This window comes from Mustela lutreola, chromosome 2, assembly GCF_030435805.1.
Source record: "Mustela lutreola isolate mMusLut2 chromosome 2, mMusLut2.pri, whole genome shotgun sequence".
Taxonomy (NCBI): Eukaryota; Metazoa; Chordata; class Mammalia; order Carnivora; family Mustelidae; genus Mustela; species Mustela lutreola.
In genome coordinates this window covers 1,303,825-1,316,444 of record NC_081291.1, presented here as the reverse complement: position 1 = coordinate 1,316,444, position 12,620 = coordinate 1,303,825, and the positions used below count along the sequence as shown (strand labels likewise).

The 12,620-nt window shown below is 64.0% G+C and overlaps 2 protein-coding genes across 8 annotated transcripts in view; one reads left to right on the top strand and one right to left on the bottom strand.

Annotated features, from left to right (window-relative positions):
* The window catches only part of AP3D1 (adaptor related protein complex 3 subunit delta 1), a 36,259-nt gene extending 27,678 nt beyond the window's left edge, over window positions 1-8,581 (top strand). For 2 of the 4 annotated variants that reach the window (XM_059159323.1, XM_059159321.1), the window contains exons 21-32: window positions 172-245; window positions 331-526; window positions 862-921; window positions 1,343-1,456; window positions 2,327-2,473; window positions 2,813-2,869; window positions 3,280-3,469; window positions 3,731-3,819; window positions 3,900-3,985; window positions 4,166-4,287; window positions 4,379-4,458; window positions 7,552-8,581. In XM_059159323.1, coding sequence (XP_059015306.1) covers window positions 172-245; window positions 331-526; window positions 862-921; window positions 1,343-1,456; window positions 2,327-2,473; window positions 2,813-2,869; window positions 3,280-3,469; window positions 3,731-3,819; window positions 3,900-3,985; window positions 4,166-4,287; window positions 4,379-4,458; window positions 7,552-7,647 — 1,311 coding nt within the window. In that variant the 3' untranslated portion in view covers window positions 7,648-8,581. The remainder of the gene's footprint in view (window positions 1-171; window positions 246-330; window positions 527-861; window positions 922-1,342; window positions 1,457-2,326; window positions 2,474-2,812; window positions 2,870-3,279; window positions 3,470-3,730; window positions 3,820-3,899; window positions 3,986-4,165; window positions 4,288-4,378; window positions 4,459-7,551) is intronic. The other 2 variants (XM_059159322.1, XM_059159324.1) reach the window with 1 other exon arrangement.
* Window positions 8,582-9,783: 1,202 nt separating this feature from the next.
* IZUMO4 (IZUMO family member 4) lies at window positions 9,784-12,575 on the bottom strand. Of its 4 annotated transcripts, none has more exons than XM_059159330.1 (10): window positions 12,059-12,565; window positions 11,845-11,925; window positions 11,685-11,756; window positions 11,288-11,314; window positions 11,117-11,192; window positions 10,972-11,019; window positions 10,876-10,890; window positions 10,596-10,613; window positions 10,338-10,374; window positions 9,784-10,080 (listed from the first exon to the last, which is right to left on the bottom strand). In XM_059159330.1, the coding sequence occupies exons 1-9, from the start codon at window positions 12,270-12,272 to the stop codon at window positions 10,356-10,358; spliced, it is 570 nt and encodes a 189-aa protein (XP_059015313.1). In that variant the 5' UTR covers window positions 12,273-12,565; the 3' UTR covers window positions 9,784-10,080; window positions 10,338-10,355. The 4 variants fall into 4 exon arrangements, 3 of the variants coding, with proteins under 3 accessions (XP_059015313.1, XP_059015311.1, XP_059015312.1); XM_059159328.1 differs by having other exon boundaries at window positions 10,360-10,374; window positions 12,059-12,562; XR_009350527.1 differs by having other exon boundaries at window positions 10,360-10,613; window positions 10,838-10,890; window positions 12,059-12,562.
* Between the last annotated feature and the right edge of the window lie 45 nt (window positions 12,576-12,620).

The window sequence follows — 12,620 nt, the reverse complement described above, 5'->3', positions numbered from 1 at the left end:
GGGGATCCTGACGTGGGCCTCGATCCTGGTACTCCAGGGTCATGACCTGAGCCGAAGGTAGTCGCTTAACCAGCTAAGCCACCCAGGCGCCCAGGTTGTCCCTTTCTGAGAAGGGGTTGAAGGGTTCCACGGACCTGTTGGGCTCGGACACAGCGTTCGTCTCTCCCTCAGAACGCTCTGCCTAGTGACGAGGACGACAAAGACCCCAACGACCCCTATAGGGCCTTGGACATCGACCTGGATAGGTAAGCGCGGTGGGGCCAGGACTGCCCCCGGGCCGTCGGTGTTCTCTGTGTCCCTGTCCCCTCACTCCGTGACCCGCCTGCCCAGGCCCCTAGCTGACAGCGAGAAGCTGCCCGTCCAGAAACACAGAAACGCAGACACCTCTAAGTCTCCTGAGAAGGAACACGTCCCCGTCACGGAAAAGAAGCCCAAGAAGCCCAAGAAAAAGGAGAAGAAGCTCAGGGAGAAGGAGAAGCAGCCCAGGGAGAAGGAGCGGGAGAAGGAAGGGAAGGAGGAGAAGCCGGTACGTGGCCGCAGAGCCCCGCGCTGGCCGTCCCGTCCGTCCGCCCGCCTGTGTGGGCGCCGGGGGAGGGCTGGGGCTTGTAAAGCAGCGCGGACCTGTGGGCCGGGCCGCTTTCTCTCGGGCTGCTGTTGGGATATCGGAGGCTGCTTGTTCCAGTGGACAGTGAGCTAGGAGTGCCCCGGCCTCCGGCCCTGACGTTGTGGTCGGCTCGCCGCGCGCATGGGTCCCAGAGCTGAGGCCGCCGTCTGGTTGGGGGTGGGAACTCCCCCGCCCCCCGGTGCCATCTGTAGCCTGTCCTGCTGTTTAAGCCCAAAGCCTCTCTTTTGTGGTTTTAGGGCGAGGACTTGGACTTCTGGCTGTCCACCACGCCGCTGTCTGCTGTGCCCCCGGCCCCAGTAAGAGCCCCACACGGTCCTCCCCGGGTTGGCGGGGGGCACGAGCGTTCACCAGCCTCAGTCAGTTTCCCTCTCCGAGGCGTTCAGGGGTGTGGGATGTTGGGGCGCCCTTGCACAGACCGGCCAGGTCCCATGCCTGTGGTCTGGCCCAGTCAGTGGCCGGAGGAACGGCCCTCAGCACGGCCTGGGCTCCTGTGCCGGACGTGGCCTCGAGCTGTTGCTTCCTCTTAAGGATGGGGCCGGGGGGCCAGGCTTAGGCTGCTCACGGGACCTGCAGCCGGCTTCGGACCTCTGCCAGCCGCTCTCACTGCCCGGTGGCCACACGCCTTGCTGCTGACCAGGGAGGCAGGGTTGGGGTGTGGGGGTGGAGGACGCCCGGGCCCGGCCGCCCGCCTGAGTCCCCCCACCCGGCTCCCCGTAGGAAGAGCCCGGAGCAAATGCCGTCATCGCTGCCGCTCAGGAAGAGGGTGAGGAGGCCAGGAGAGAGGAGCCGGCGGACGAGGCGGAGGACGACGACGAGCGCGACCCCGAGAAGGTGGGAGCGGTGCCCGTGCCGGCTGTCAGGGAGCGGGCTGCACGGCCGCGCTGCAGACTCGGGCCGGTTGCCGAATCCCGTGGGGCGGTGGGGGCTGCTGGGGCCAGGGCGGGTTCCGGTCGGTACGCTCTGGGCTTCGGTTGTCACGACAGTTTTGCTGTCACTCATATGCGATAGAGGTTGATTCTTTAAGGTGTGTGGTTCAGTGGCATTCAGTGCGTCCACAAGGTTGTGCCATTCTCTCTAGTTCCAGAATGTTTTGTTACCCAAAAGCAACCCCGCCCCCATAAGCCATCACCCCCCATCCTCCCCGGCCCCACGAGCTCCATTCCCGTCCATGGAGGAGCCTGGTCTGGATGTGTCATGTGTGGACTGTGTCTGGTTCCCTCCCAGACATTGTGGGCTCAGGGTCCCTCCCTGGGGCAGTGTGTCAGGGCGCCTGGCTCCTGTCCACGGCCGAGGGACACTTCTGCGTGTGGTGGACATGATTTGTGTCTTCACTCTCCCACTGAAGTTTCTACCTTTCGGTTGTTGCGGTTCGTCTCCTGTGAATGTGGGCGGGCAAGTTTCTTTGTGGACGTGTGTTCTCTTCGGCTCGGGTGCAGTGGGGAGCTGGCATCTGGGTTTTTACTGGTCTCCCTGTGGGTTGTGCCTGTGGCCAGTGACTGTCCCGCTGAGCGGTGGGCTTTCAGGTCCTCACCTCCATCCCATGGGCCTGGGGCGTGCCACTCTGTCTGCTGTGCCGCGGGCTGGTCACTCCGTCAGCTGGGTCTGCAGCCTCCTGAGCCCCCGCGGCCTGGGCCGTTCCTCGCTGTGGGCGCCAGTGGCCAGAGAAGTCTGGGAGTTGACCCTGATCGTGTTTTGTTCCAGAAACCTTCTAAGCATAAGAAGAAGAAGCACAAGAAGGAGAAGGAGGAGAGATCAAAAGACAAGAAGAAACCCAAGAAGAAGAAACCTGCCAGCGACGGGGCGGCAGAGCCCGTGGAGAACGGCGCTCTCGACGAGGACCCTCTCCCGGTGAGGGGTACTGCGCTCGCCTCCCATGGGCCCGGGGCACCCCGCAGCTGGGCCGAGGCTAGGAGCCGCGGGCAGCGGGGCCTTGGTGGGCACGGGTGGGTGAGCCCCGGGGGCTCTGGCGTCAGAGAGGCAGTGCTGTCGTGTGGCAGGAGTCCCTGAGGTGCGGGCACATGTTGGCCAGGCCCCGGGGCTGGGGGTCTCCTTGCCCCCGCCCCATTGTCACAGTCCCAGTGTTTCCCATCCGGAGCCCTTGGCACAGGTCAGGACAGGCTCCATTCTGTGGGCGTCTGCGACCTGCAAGTTCTGTCTGGCCAAAGCTGCGTTTTGTTTTGTTTCTAGCCCATGTCCAGCTACTGCCTCTTGGCTGAAAATTCCTACATTAAGATGGTGAGCAGTGTGGGTAACTCAGAGCACGGGGCTGGAGCAGACTGGGGTCCTTTCTCTGGGTGCGTGGAGGCGGCAGTGGGGTCTTGGGGGTAGCGGGGGCCGCGAGTGCCTCTGTCCCAGGGCTCCTGCTTCTAGAGCCTCCTGCCCGGGAGCCTTTCCAGTGGGGGCGGTGCACGGGGTACTTTTGGTGGGTGGGCCCGAGGGCCAGCGTGATGGGCAGAGGCTGGCAGAGGATGCGGGAGAGTGGCTTGAACCGCAGCTGTGCCAGAGCCTGTTTCTTGTTTGGGGATTTGGGGAGTTTTGCTTCTCGGAGGTGATCTGCGTTTGCCCAGCAAGTGTGGCTGGCCCTCCTCGGGCCCCTCGTGCAGGCTCGGTAGCGGGCCTGGGGGGCACAGGCTGACCCCGACCTTGCCCCGCAGACATACGACATCCAGGGAAGCCTGCAGAAGGACAGCCAGGTCACTGTGTCCGTCGTCCTGGAGAATCAGAGCAACAGCTTCCTGAAGAACATGGAGCTCAGCGTGCTGGACTCGCTCAACACCAAACTGGCCCGGCCCGAGGGCTCCTCCGTCCACGACGGGGTCCCCGTGCCTTTCCAGTTGCCCCCAGGTGTGCGGGCCGCCGGCAGGACACTGGGCCTGTGGGGAGGCCGGGGGCTCCTGCTGGCACGACTCCTATGCTCCTTCCTGGGGACTCCCCACCCTCGTCACCTGCTGTCTCTCAGGGGCTGCGCCCAGTTTTCTGACTAGGGTGGGCAGCGCTGAGAACAGGCCCTGGGTGGGGTCACGTCCCTGCCACCTGCCAGGGTGCGGGACGGCAGCCGGACGCCGCCCCACGCCGCTCTCAGGCCCGTACCTTCCCCCTCCCCAGGCGTCTCCAACGAGGCCCAGTTTGTGTTCACCATCCGGAGCATCGTCACAGCCCAGAAGCTCAAGGGGACCTTGTCCTTCATCGCCAAGGTAGCAGGGCTCGAGGCGGCGTCGGGAGCCCATGGGATGCTGCCCCGCGCCCCGCTCATTCTGTGCGCCCGCTCCCGCAGAACGACGAGGGCTCGACCCACGAGAAGCTGGACTTCCAGCTGCATTTCAGCTGCACCTCATACTTGGTCACGACGCCCTGCTACAGGTGCGCCCCTCCCCGACCCCCACCTGTGTCCCGTCACCCGCTACAGGTGCGCCCCTCCCCACTTCCACACGTGGTCACGATGCCTGCTACAGGTGCGCCGCTCCCCACAAAGGGAGGGACCACCGGAGGGGGCTGGGCAGCCTGCCTGTCATCGGCCTCTGTCTTGTGTCCTTCCCACAGTGATGCCTTTGCCAAGTTGTTGGAGTCTGGGGACCTGAGCATGAGCTCAATCAAAGTCGATGGCATTAGTATGTCCTTCCAGAATCTTCTGGCAAAAATCTGTTTTCATCACCATTTTTCTGGTAAGAGCTGGGACGTGGCTTCTGAGGCTGGGGTGGCGGCGCCTCTGCTCCCGGCAGGCCGGCTCCGGCCTCACCCACCCCCCTGTTACAGTGGTGGAGAGAGTCGACTCCTGCGCCTCCATGTACAGCCGCTCCATCCAGGGCCACCACGTCTGCCTCCTGGTGAAGAAGGTGAGCCCGGGCGTGTTGCCGGGGGCCCAGGAGCCCGCGTTCAGGGCTCCGTCCCGTCTCCTCGTGGGAGCTGGGGGGGCGCCCTCTCCTGCGTCTGTCTTGGGAGAGGCCATGCGGAGGTCTCGTGCTTCTCGAGCCTTCCCTGGGATTCAGCGGGAAAGCCGGCTGGGCGGGGGCTGCACCAGGCTTCTGTTTGCGGTTCTCGGGCTCCGACTGGTGCCGGGCCTCCACTTACCTGCTCCCTCTCAGGTGAGCCCTGGGGGGGGGGTGTCCTTCACCTGAGCTGCCGGCCGACGCGGAAGGAGTCTCTGGCGGTTCTCTCCTTTGTGTCTGAGGGGTCCAGGGCGGTGCCTTCCTCGTTCCTGACCTTGGCAGTGTGTGCTTTCTCACTTTTTTTGGCTATTCTGGGGGAGAGGCTTATCAGTTCTGTTGTTTTTTTGTTTTGTTTTGTTTTTAATGACCTTTCCGGGGTGCCTGGGTGGCTGTCATTTCAGAGTTTGTCTCTTGATCTCAGCTCGGGTCTCAATCTTGCTGTCGGATGTTCTAGCCCCACCGTGGGCTCCATGCTGGGTGTGGAACCTACTTCCAAGTAAAACAAAACTATCTTTTTTAGAAACTTTGCTGTATTTTAAGCATTAAGTAAATTTTGTGGAGTTCTGTTTTTTTTCTTCCTGCCCACTTTTGGTGTATTTTGCTCTCTTGTACATTGGTTTAGGCAGAAGCAAAGACTTTCCTTCTCTCATTAGGGTTTGATCCTGTATCTTTCCCTCGAAGCAGCTCTTCAGCTGATCCCCGCAAATCTTTATGTGTTCCATTTTCATATTTCGGTACAGTTCCCAACATTTTCTGATGTCTGTTCCCACGCCTGTGACCCAGCGGTTACAGAGAAGCGTGGTGTGTTTGGGTGGTTTTCTGCTGCTGATTTCTAGTTTGGGGCCGCTCCAGTTGGAGGGCGCACGGCTTCTGTTTGGGGCCTTGGGAAGTGTTGAGGTTTGTGTTCTGGCTGCGGGCGTGGTCGTTTGTGGTGGGTGGCATTCCATGGGTGCGTGGAGGTGGTGAATGCTGTGCCCGCCAAGTGCACCGCCCCGTCGGGTCCAGGCCCCCTGCAGGCAGTGTCGCCGGCTCCGTGGATGCCGGAGTGAGTGGCGCAGGCTTCTCTTGCCTCGTGCCGTCAGGACTTGCTCTGTGTGTGCCGGCCGGTGCATCGTTGGAGAGGCATGGCATCCTGACCCACAGACGCCTGTCTTCATCTCACGGGATTTACTCTACCACCCGGGGCTCTGTTCGATGTCAGAGAGAAAACCCCTTTTGCCGTCTTGTGATCAGTGTCGACGTGTGTCTGTCTCATTGGAAGGAGGGCTCGCACGCGCTGTCCACGGCAGCCACGTAGACCGTGCTCGGGTCTCCTGCCTTCTTCCCCGTCTGCCCCCCCCCCCGGTTCTGCTCCGCCCTCCCCATCCTGTGTCTTGGCTCAGCGCTGGCAGGCCCAGCGGTCTCCGCGGTCCCCCAGCATGCCCTGGCCGTCCGTGGGTTGCAGGTCCTTCCCCAGGACCAGTGTTGCTGACCTCACAGTGCTTTGAGTTCACGCAGCCACCAGGGCGCATGGCTGGCTGAGTCGGGGGGGGGAGCACCTGACGCTTGATCTCAGGCTCACGAGTTGGAGCCCTGCCGTAGTAGAGAGGACTTAAAAATAAAACCTTTCCCCAGAAAAGTGTAGAGTCACGCCACTTGCTTTTGCAGCCAGGTATTGCCTGCAAGCTCCCCGGCCCTTGCCCCGTCCTAGTGGGAGGACGTGGGGTCCCGCTGCCCTGTGGGCTTCTCTGTCAGCGGCGACCACTGCTCGGCCCTCTAGCTGCTGGGAGTCTGCTCGCTTTTTTGTGTTTGCATTTTCACACGTTTTGCAAAGTCTGGGAAGTTTTCAGCTATTACCTAAGTCTTTTCTCGAGGGGGCTCAGTCATTTGAGCTTCTGACTCATGGTTTGGGCCCAGGTCATGGTCTGGGGGTCATGAGATCAAGCCCCACCTCGGGCTCTGCTCTTGCGGGGGAGTGACTGATTCACCGTGAAGATTCTCGCACTCGTGCGCACGTGCCTGCGTGTGCTCGCTGTCTGAAATCATTTTGTTTTTAAATTCTTTCTTGGCACTGGGGCCTTCGTACTGCCCCTGCGGTGTTCTGGTGACAGGCGTCTGGGACATGTGTTCCCGTCCCTGCTCGCGCGCACCCTCTGTCTGTCCCGGCGCGGCTGTCTGCTGCCCTGCGCGATTCTCTTCTCTGTCACAGCCGTCGTGCCATTGGGCCTGCCCGGCGCGTGTGTCTTGTTGCGGCTGGTGTGTTCAGATCTAGAATTTCCATGCGGGGCGGGAGGTTCTTGAGATCTTGCCTTTTTGCTGCTGAGATGTTCTGTTTTCCTGTTTGTCTCTGACACTGGGGGCTGCTCATGGGCCTGCAGTGGACGGTCCCAGGCTGCCTCGCCCCAGCCTGGCCACTTGCGCTGTTTTCCACTGGGCTGAGCTGGGGTTCCGGATCTTCGGATGCGGCATGATTCGGGCCCATGCTCATGCCGGGCAGGTGTGAGCACAGGCTGCAGCTGGCGGGGCTCTGGCTCCGGCGCATGTCTGTCTGCCCGCCCCCGGCCTGCTGGCCAGCGTGGCCCGGCCGCGGTCCCGCGGGATGTGCGCACTGGAGGGCGACGTCCGTGCATCGTCCGTGCTGGGGCACCAGGCCGGCACCTTGTGAACAGCTTTAATGGTTGCTTTCCCCACCAGCCTTTCGGGATCTTTGAGGTTCTGGATGCTCCTCCAAGGCCCCCGGCAAGAGTGTGGGGTTTGCTCATGGCCCTGTGCTGCCTAGCCCCGCACGGCACCAGATCAGGGTTATCCGGGGCCGGTCTCGATCCTCAGTCCACCCCGGGCTGCCCCACGCCTCAGCTGGGCTCCTCCCTCATCCAGGGTAGACTCTGCATCCCCCCGGGGCCCGGCCTCGTTTGGGTTCTTAGAACACTGAGCAAGGCGCTGTGAAAAAGCAAAAGGACGAATATACTGTCGTGTTTTTCATGTCATATTTCAAAATTCTGTGGTGGTTCCCGTTTGCAGGGGGAGAAGTCCGTGTCCGTCGACGGGAAGTGCAGCGACGCGGCGCTGCTGGGCAGCTTGCTGGAAGAGATGAAGGCCACGCTGGCCCAGTGCTGAGCGGCCGCTGCCTCGCCCTCGCCGGGACGGGGTGCCTCTGTTGGCCGGGCGAGGTGATGCGTCGCGTTGATGTATCCTGTCGGCGTTTTTACTTTGACTCTTTGCACTCTTTGGGGAGAAGTGCTGAGGCCGCCCTCCTCAGGCGGGGCCTGCGGTAGCGACGCCGCCTGGGTAGCAGATGGAACCGCTGTCCGGGCGCGGGGTGCGCCGTGGACGGCGCCGCGTGGTTTATCCTGCTCCCGAGAGGCCCTCCGAGGGCCACGAGTCCTCCAGGTGCCCTGCCCGCGGGCACCTGCTCACTGCAGAGACACTCCTCGCCCTCCCGGCCGTGGGTCAAGACGCCTGCTGGCCAGAGGGTCGTGCAGGCTGCTGTCTGTCATGTTCTTTGCGCCCCACCACGTCTTCGTGTCTCGGACTGGGGGGCCGCCACCCGCGGTGGGGATCCGGTCAGAAGCCCCGATGGCACAGGACCCAGACCCTGCTGGTTCACGGTGTCCCCTGTAGTGAGCTGTGTGTCCGTCGGCAGTGTTTGGTGAGTGGTGGGTCATTGGGGATTCCAGGTCCTTCCCGTCACCGAACGCTCCACAGGGTGCCCGCCGCTGCCAGGAAGACATACTCCTAGGGTGGCCCGGCCCCAGAACGTAGCCCACGGAGCGAGGCACGGAGACCCGTTCCACGCCTGTGAGGCACTGCCTCAGGGCAGCGGGGGTGGGGGACGGTCCTCGCTGACGTACCTTCCTCCTGATGCCCACGGTCACTTTAGCATGTAGAGTAACCTCTTCCGGAATCCTGTGCCGTGGCGCTAGAACGTCAGCACTGTGTGGCGTGTCATGTGAGGATCGATTCGCTGTCGACATTCCCAGGTAGAGGAGAGATGTGTCCCGCTGCTGTAATGATTGTGTGTCCAGATGATCCAATAAACTTGTGAAACAGACGCTTACCTGGTGGATGTCCTGAGCCCGTGTCCGCGCGCCTGGTGATTTCCAGGGGAGCCCCTCACACCCGGGGGCTCTGGACAGTCCTTGAGCTGCCGGTGGCCCGTCCTACCCGTATGCACCCGTGCCCTCGTGATGGAGGTCGTGTCATCGCCATACACCCCAAGCTTGGGTGGTGTGGCAAGGAGCCGCCTGACCCGTGGGCTCCAGGAGCCGCGCCGGCGATGCCCCGTGGATGTGCCCGCGCTTCAGGGCACCTCGCTAGCGAGCGGCGCGTGGGTGAGTGGCAGGACGGCTACTGCGAGGCAGGTCCCACCTGTGTTGGCCTGACCTTCGGCACGCCCGCGGGCCTTACACCGCGCGGACAGGGTCCGTTCAAGACCAGTACGGAGGGGTCAGTGGACGGGCAGCCAGATCAGCTCAAGCTTGAAATCGCTGGCGGGAGATCACGGAGCCTGAGCACAGATGGGCAGACCCACCGGCCACCAGCGTCCCCGCTTGATAATACATCCAGAAGCACCAGCCACGAGGCCTTCTCACTCTTCTCAGTGGACAGAGTCACGTGTCCTGTGCCGTGCCAGACCCCTTGCTGGCCCCTCACCTCCCTTCCTGCGGCCCAGGAAGCACCGAGGCGACAGACCCCACGTTGACGCAGCGAGGGCGGTTCTGGCCGGGCCACCAGCCCACACTCCCCACACCCATCCCCTGGGTGGGCGCTCACCCGTGAGACTGCCATTCTCCACAGTCACCAGCATGTCGCGCCCCACATGCCTCATGTACTGGTCCTGATGTGGACGGGCCACTGCCAGCAGCACTTCCAGGCACAAGGCCGCCTCTGGGCGGGACTCTGGCCCCTGGGTCCCCTGCTTGCCTGCTGCTCAGATCAAGTGCTTGGGGCCCCTCGTAAGCTCTGTGGAGGGTTTGCAGAAGGAAGAGACGCAGCAGGACCCTTCTGTGCTCCTGTGGCTCAGGTTTGGCTCGACGTGGGTGAGCCCTGAGAGGTGCCCAAGCTGGCCCCAGTTTTCACCAAACTGCGGTCTCTGAGTCCTCAGTGCACCTGCCGCATCCCAGCCAGCCCAGCGGTGTTCAGACGGATTGCACCAGAACAGGCATGGACGTCCCTCTGCCCACAGTCCCGTCCCCGTGTGTGTGTGACCAGGATGGGTTGACCCCTGTTGCCCTGAGAAGGACTGCTCCGTGATGAGAAATGTCAGGGACGTTTAATCATTGCATCTAATAGCTCAGGGACCCCGCCCGGCAAAGCCACACTCCCCTCCCGGGGGCCCCAGGCTCGGACAGGAGAGGAGGAAGGCGGCAGCAGCTGCTCCAGGGGGTCAGGCTGGGACAGTCCAGCCAAGTCCTGGCTCCGCCTCCAGGCTGGGGCCGGTCTGGCGAAGCCGGTGCCCATCAGTGCTGTGTCAGGCACTCGGAAGCATTTTCTAGAGTCAGGTTGGCCAGGTGTGGGGGCTCAAGACACGTGAAGCTTGGTGATATCAGACTGTTGGAGAGACAGGAGTGCCCTCAGCCCTCTGTCCCTGTTCCACTTCCTGGCCCCTGCCAGGGTCGTTGCTGGGGTGCTGGCGCCTGTGACAGGGCGCAGACAAGACCTTCAAAGCTCAGTGTCACGCCCAGCACTCCCACAGCAGGCCGCAAAAAACGCGCGGGGGTGCGGCTCGGGCAAATTAGCTGTTGGGTTTCGATCTCTGGCTTACGGAGCCCACCCACCCCGGACCCCGGCCCGGCCCGGGTCCTCACAGCCTGCCTCTGAGCCACTCACAAGGCCGGAGTGGTTCTGTGCGTCCGCGGGAGGAGGAGAGCTGATGTTTATTCATGAAGCGATCGCTTGGGTGTGGTTGCAGAGGTGACATCTGGCTTGTCCCAGGTGCCAGGAACCCCGGCCAGCTGTGTCTGCCCTGTCCAACCCCTCCTGGTCTGTCCCCACCTCCCTTTCAGAAGGCCTGGCCAGGGCTTTGGAGAGCACAGGGCGGGGATTGGGGGTGAGGGGTGGCTTACCTTGTGTCCGTGTCCTCTCTGAAAGACACGACAGAGTCTCTCTTAGCTCCAAGCTTTAGGGCTGGTGGCCCCCAGGTCCCTGCACTGGGGCAAATCCATCCTGGGGGGCCCTCCCCAGCTCTGACCACTGTCTGGCGCCTCTGGCGCCAGCCGAGCCCAGAGGCGCTCACGGAAGGAAGGGCTGGGGTCCGGAGCCCGGGGGCCAGGTGCCGCCTTCTGTGGCCGCCGCAGCTCATACTCACCCACGAGGGCTTAAAGCACACTAATAAAACTCACGTACTTGTGCCACTTGTTTCTACAACGACAGCGAGGTTGGACTCGGGTCGGCAGGGCTGAGGTCGGGCTGCCCCCCCGGAGCCCAGCCGCCTCAACTCACATGTATAGGAGGAGGCCCTGCACCGCTGTTTCCCACTGTACCGACGACCTGCGGGTGCAGGAGGCGTGGAGATGGGGAGGCCCCGCGTCCGGAGCCCTGCCCTCCCTAGGCCAGGACCTCCCCTTGCCCCGCGGTGGGGCCCTACTCGCAGTTGTAGCCAAAGCAGATGACGTGCGAGTCGGTGCAGTTGGTGCAGGAGATGGTCTGATACTGGAAGATGCCTGCAACACACAGGAGGCAGCCGCGGGCTCCCCGCCTCGGCCTCCCGGGGAGCCTTCCCCGCTGGGCCCCGCGGGCTGCACCAGGCCTCACTCACCACAGTGACGCTGACAGTCAATGCGGCCTGTGTGGGCACAAGAGCACCAACCTGCCTGTCCCCTGCCCTGCCCACCCTTCCTGCCCCCTGCCCCGCCCACCCTTCCTGCCCCGCCCAAGGCTCCCCCAGGGTGGCGTTCAGCCTGGGGGCCCAAAGGGCTGGTGGAGGGCAGCATGCCTCCAGGGACCTGCGGGGGCAGGTGGCAGGGAGGGGCGGGCGGGGGTTACCCAGGGCCACGGCCCAGTCGCTGGAAGGGGCCCTGCCTTGGGGAGCTGCCCTTCTGTCCCCTTCGTGTTCTGTGCGGAATGCACCCTGCCAGCCCCTCGCCCGACCTCAGGGGACTTCCCAGCCGCTCCCGGGGCTCTCCCCCACCCGCACGGGCTCTCCATTTGCTCACTTTCGATGATGGCATTCTGGATGAGGTGCACCTGCTCCCGGAAGATGGCTCGCAGCTCATTGGGAAAATACCCTGATGGGGGTGGGCAAGAGAGGTGAGGCTCGGGCAGGGGGCGGAGGGGCCCGTGTCCGTTTCCCGCGCGTGGCGGCTGCCCGCTCACCGGGGAAATACATCTTCCCCTGGTACAGCTGATCCATCTTCTGGTACACGGCGTTCGCCACCTGGTTCAGCTTCTCCCGGGCTGCGGGCGGGAGGGGGCGGCAGGTGAGCGGCCCGGGCCGGGTGTCCGGCAGCGCTGGGGGTCAGGCGGGGCCGGGGTCTGGCGGGGTCGGGGGCGCCCCCAGGCGGGCCCCGCCTCCCCTGCGCGCACTCACTGATCTCCGCGGGGATGGCCAGGTGCAGCTCCTTCATCGTGTCCTGGCCCCAGTCGGTGAGCAGCGAGCCCGACACGGGGATGTCGCCCACCCACCAGGACTTGAGGTTCACGTGATGGCGGTAGAAGGAGAACTTCTCCGAGAAGTTGCTGTGGCAGTGCAGGCAGCCGCGGGCCAGCGCCGCAGTCAGGCCCAGGCACAGTAGCAGGGCCATGGCCCGCCCCCGCCCGCCGCCCGCCAACCAACGGCGCCTCCCGCGCCACGCCCCCGACGGCGGCCCCGCCCCGCAACGGACAACTGCCGGCCCCGCCCCCGGGCTCCGCCCGGATCGCCCCTCCGAGGGGAGGGGGTCGGCCGCGCCCCACGCATGCGCCCAGGACACGCACAAGCTCCTCCTCCCGGGCTGGAAGACCCGCTCCGCGCTCCCGGCGCTGCGCAAGCTCCGCCCACGCCCCAGCACGAGCCAATGCCGTCCCGGCCCGTTTCCGGTTGCCAGGCAACAGAGCGCGGCGGCGGGGAGCGCCCCCCTTGTTCTAGACCGCGCCCCCACTTCGGCTCCGCT

Coding starts and splice junctions, on each gene's coding strand:
- IZUMO4 (XM_059159328.1), bottom strand. CDS start 12,272: ATGGCCCTGCTACTGTGCCTGGGCCTGACTGCGGCGCTGGCCCGCGGC. Junction 11,193..11,287: donor TGACTGTCAGCGTCACTGTG/GTGAGTGAGGCC, acceptor TGTGTGTTGCAG/GCATCTTCCAGTATCAGACC. Junction 11,020..11,116: donor TGCTTTGGCTACAACTGCGA/GTAGGGCCCCAC, acceptor CTGCACCCGCAG/GTCGTCGGTACAGTGGGAAA.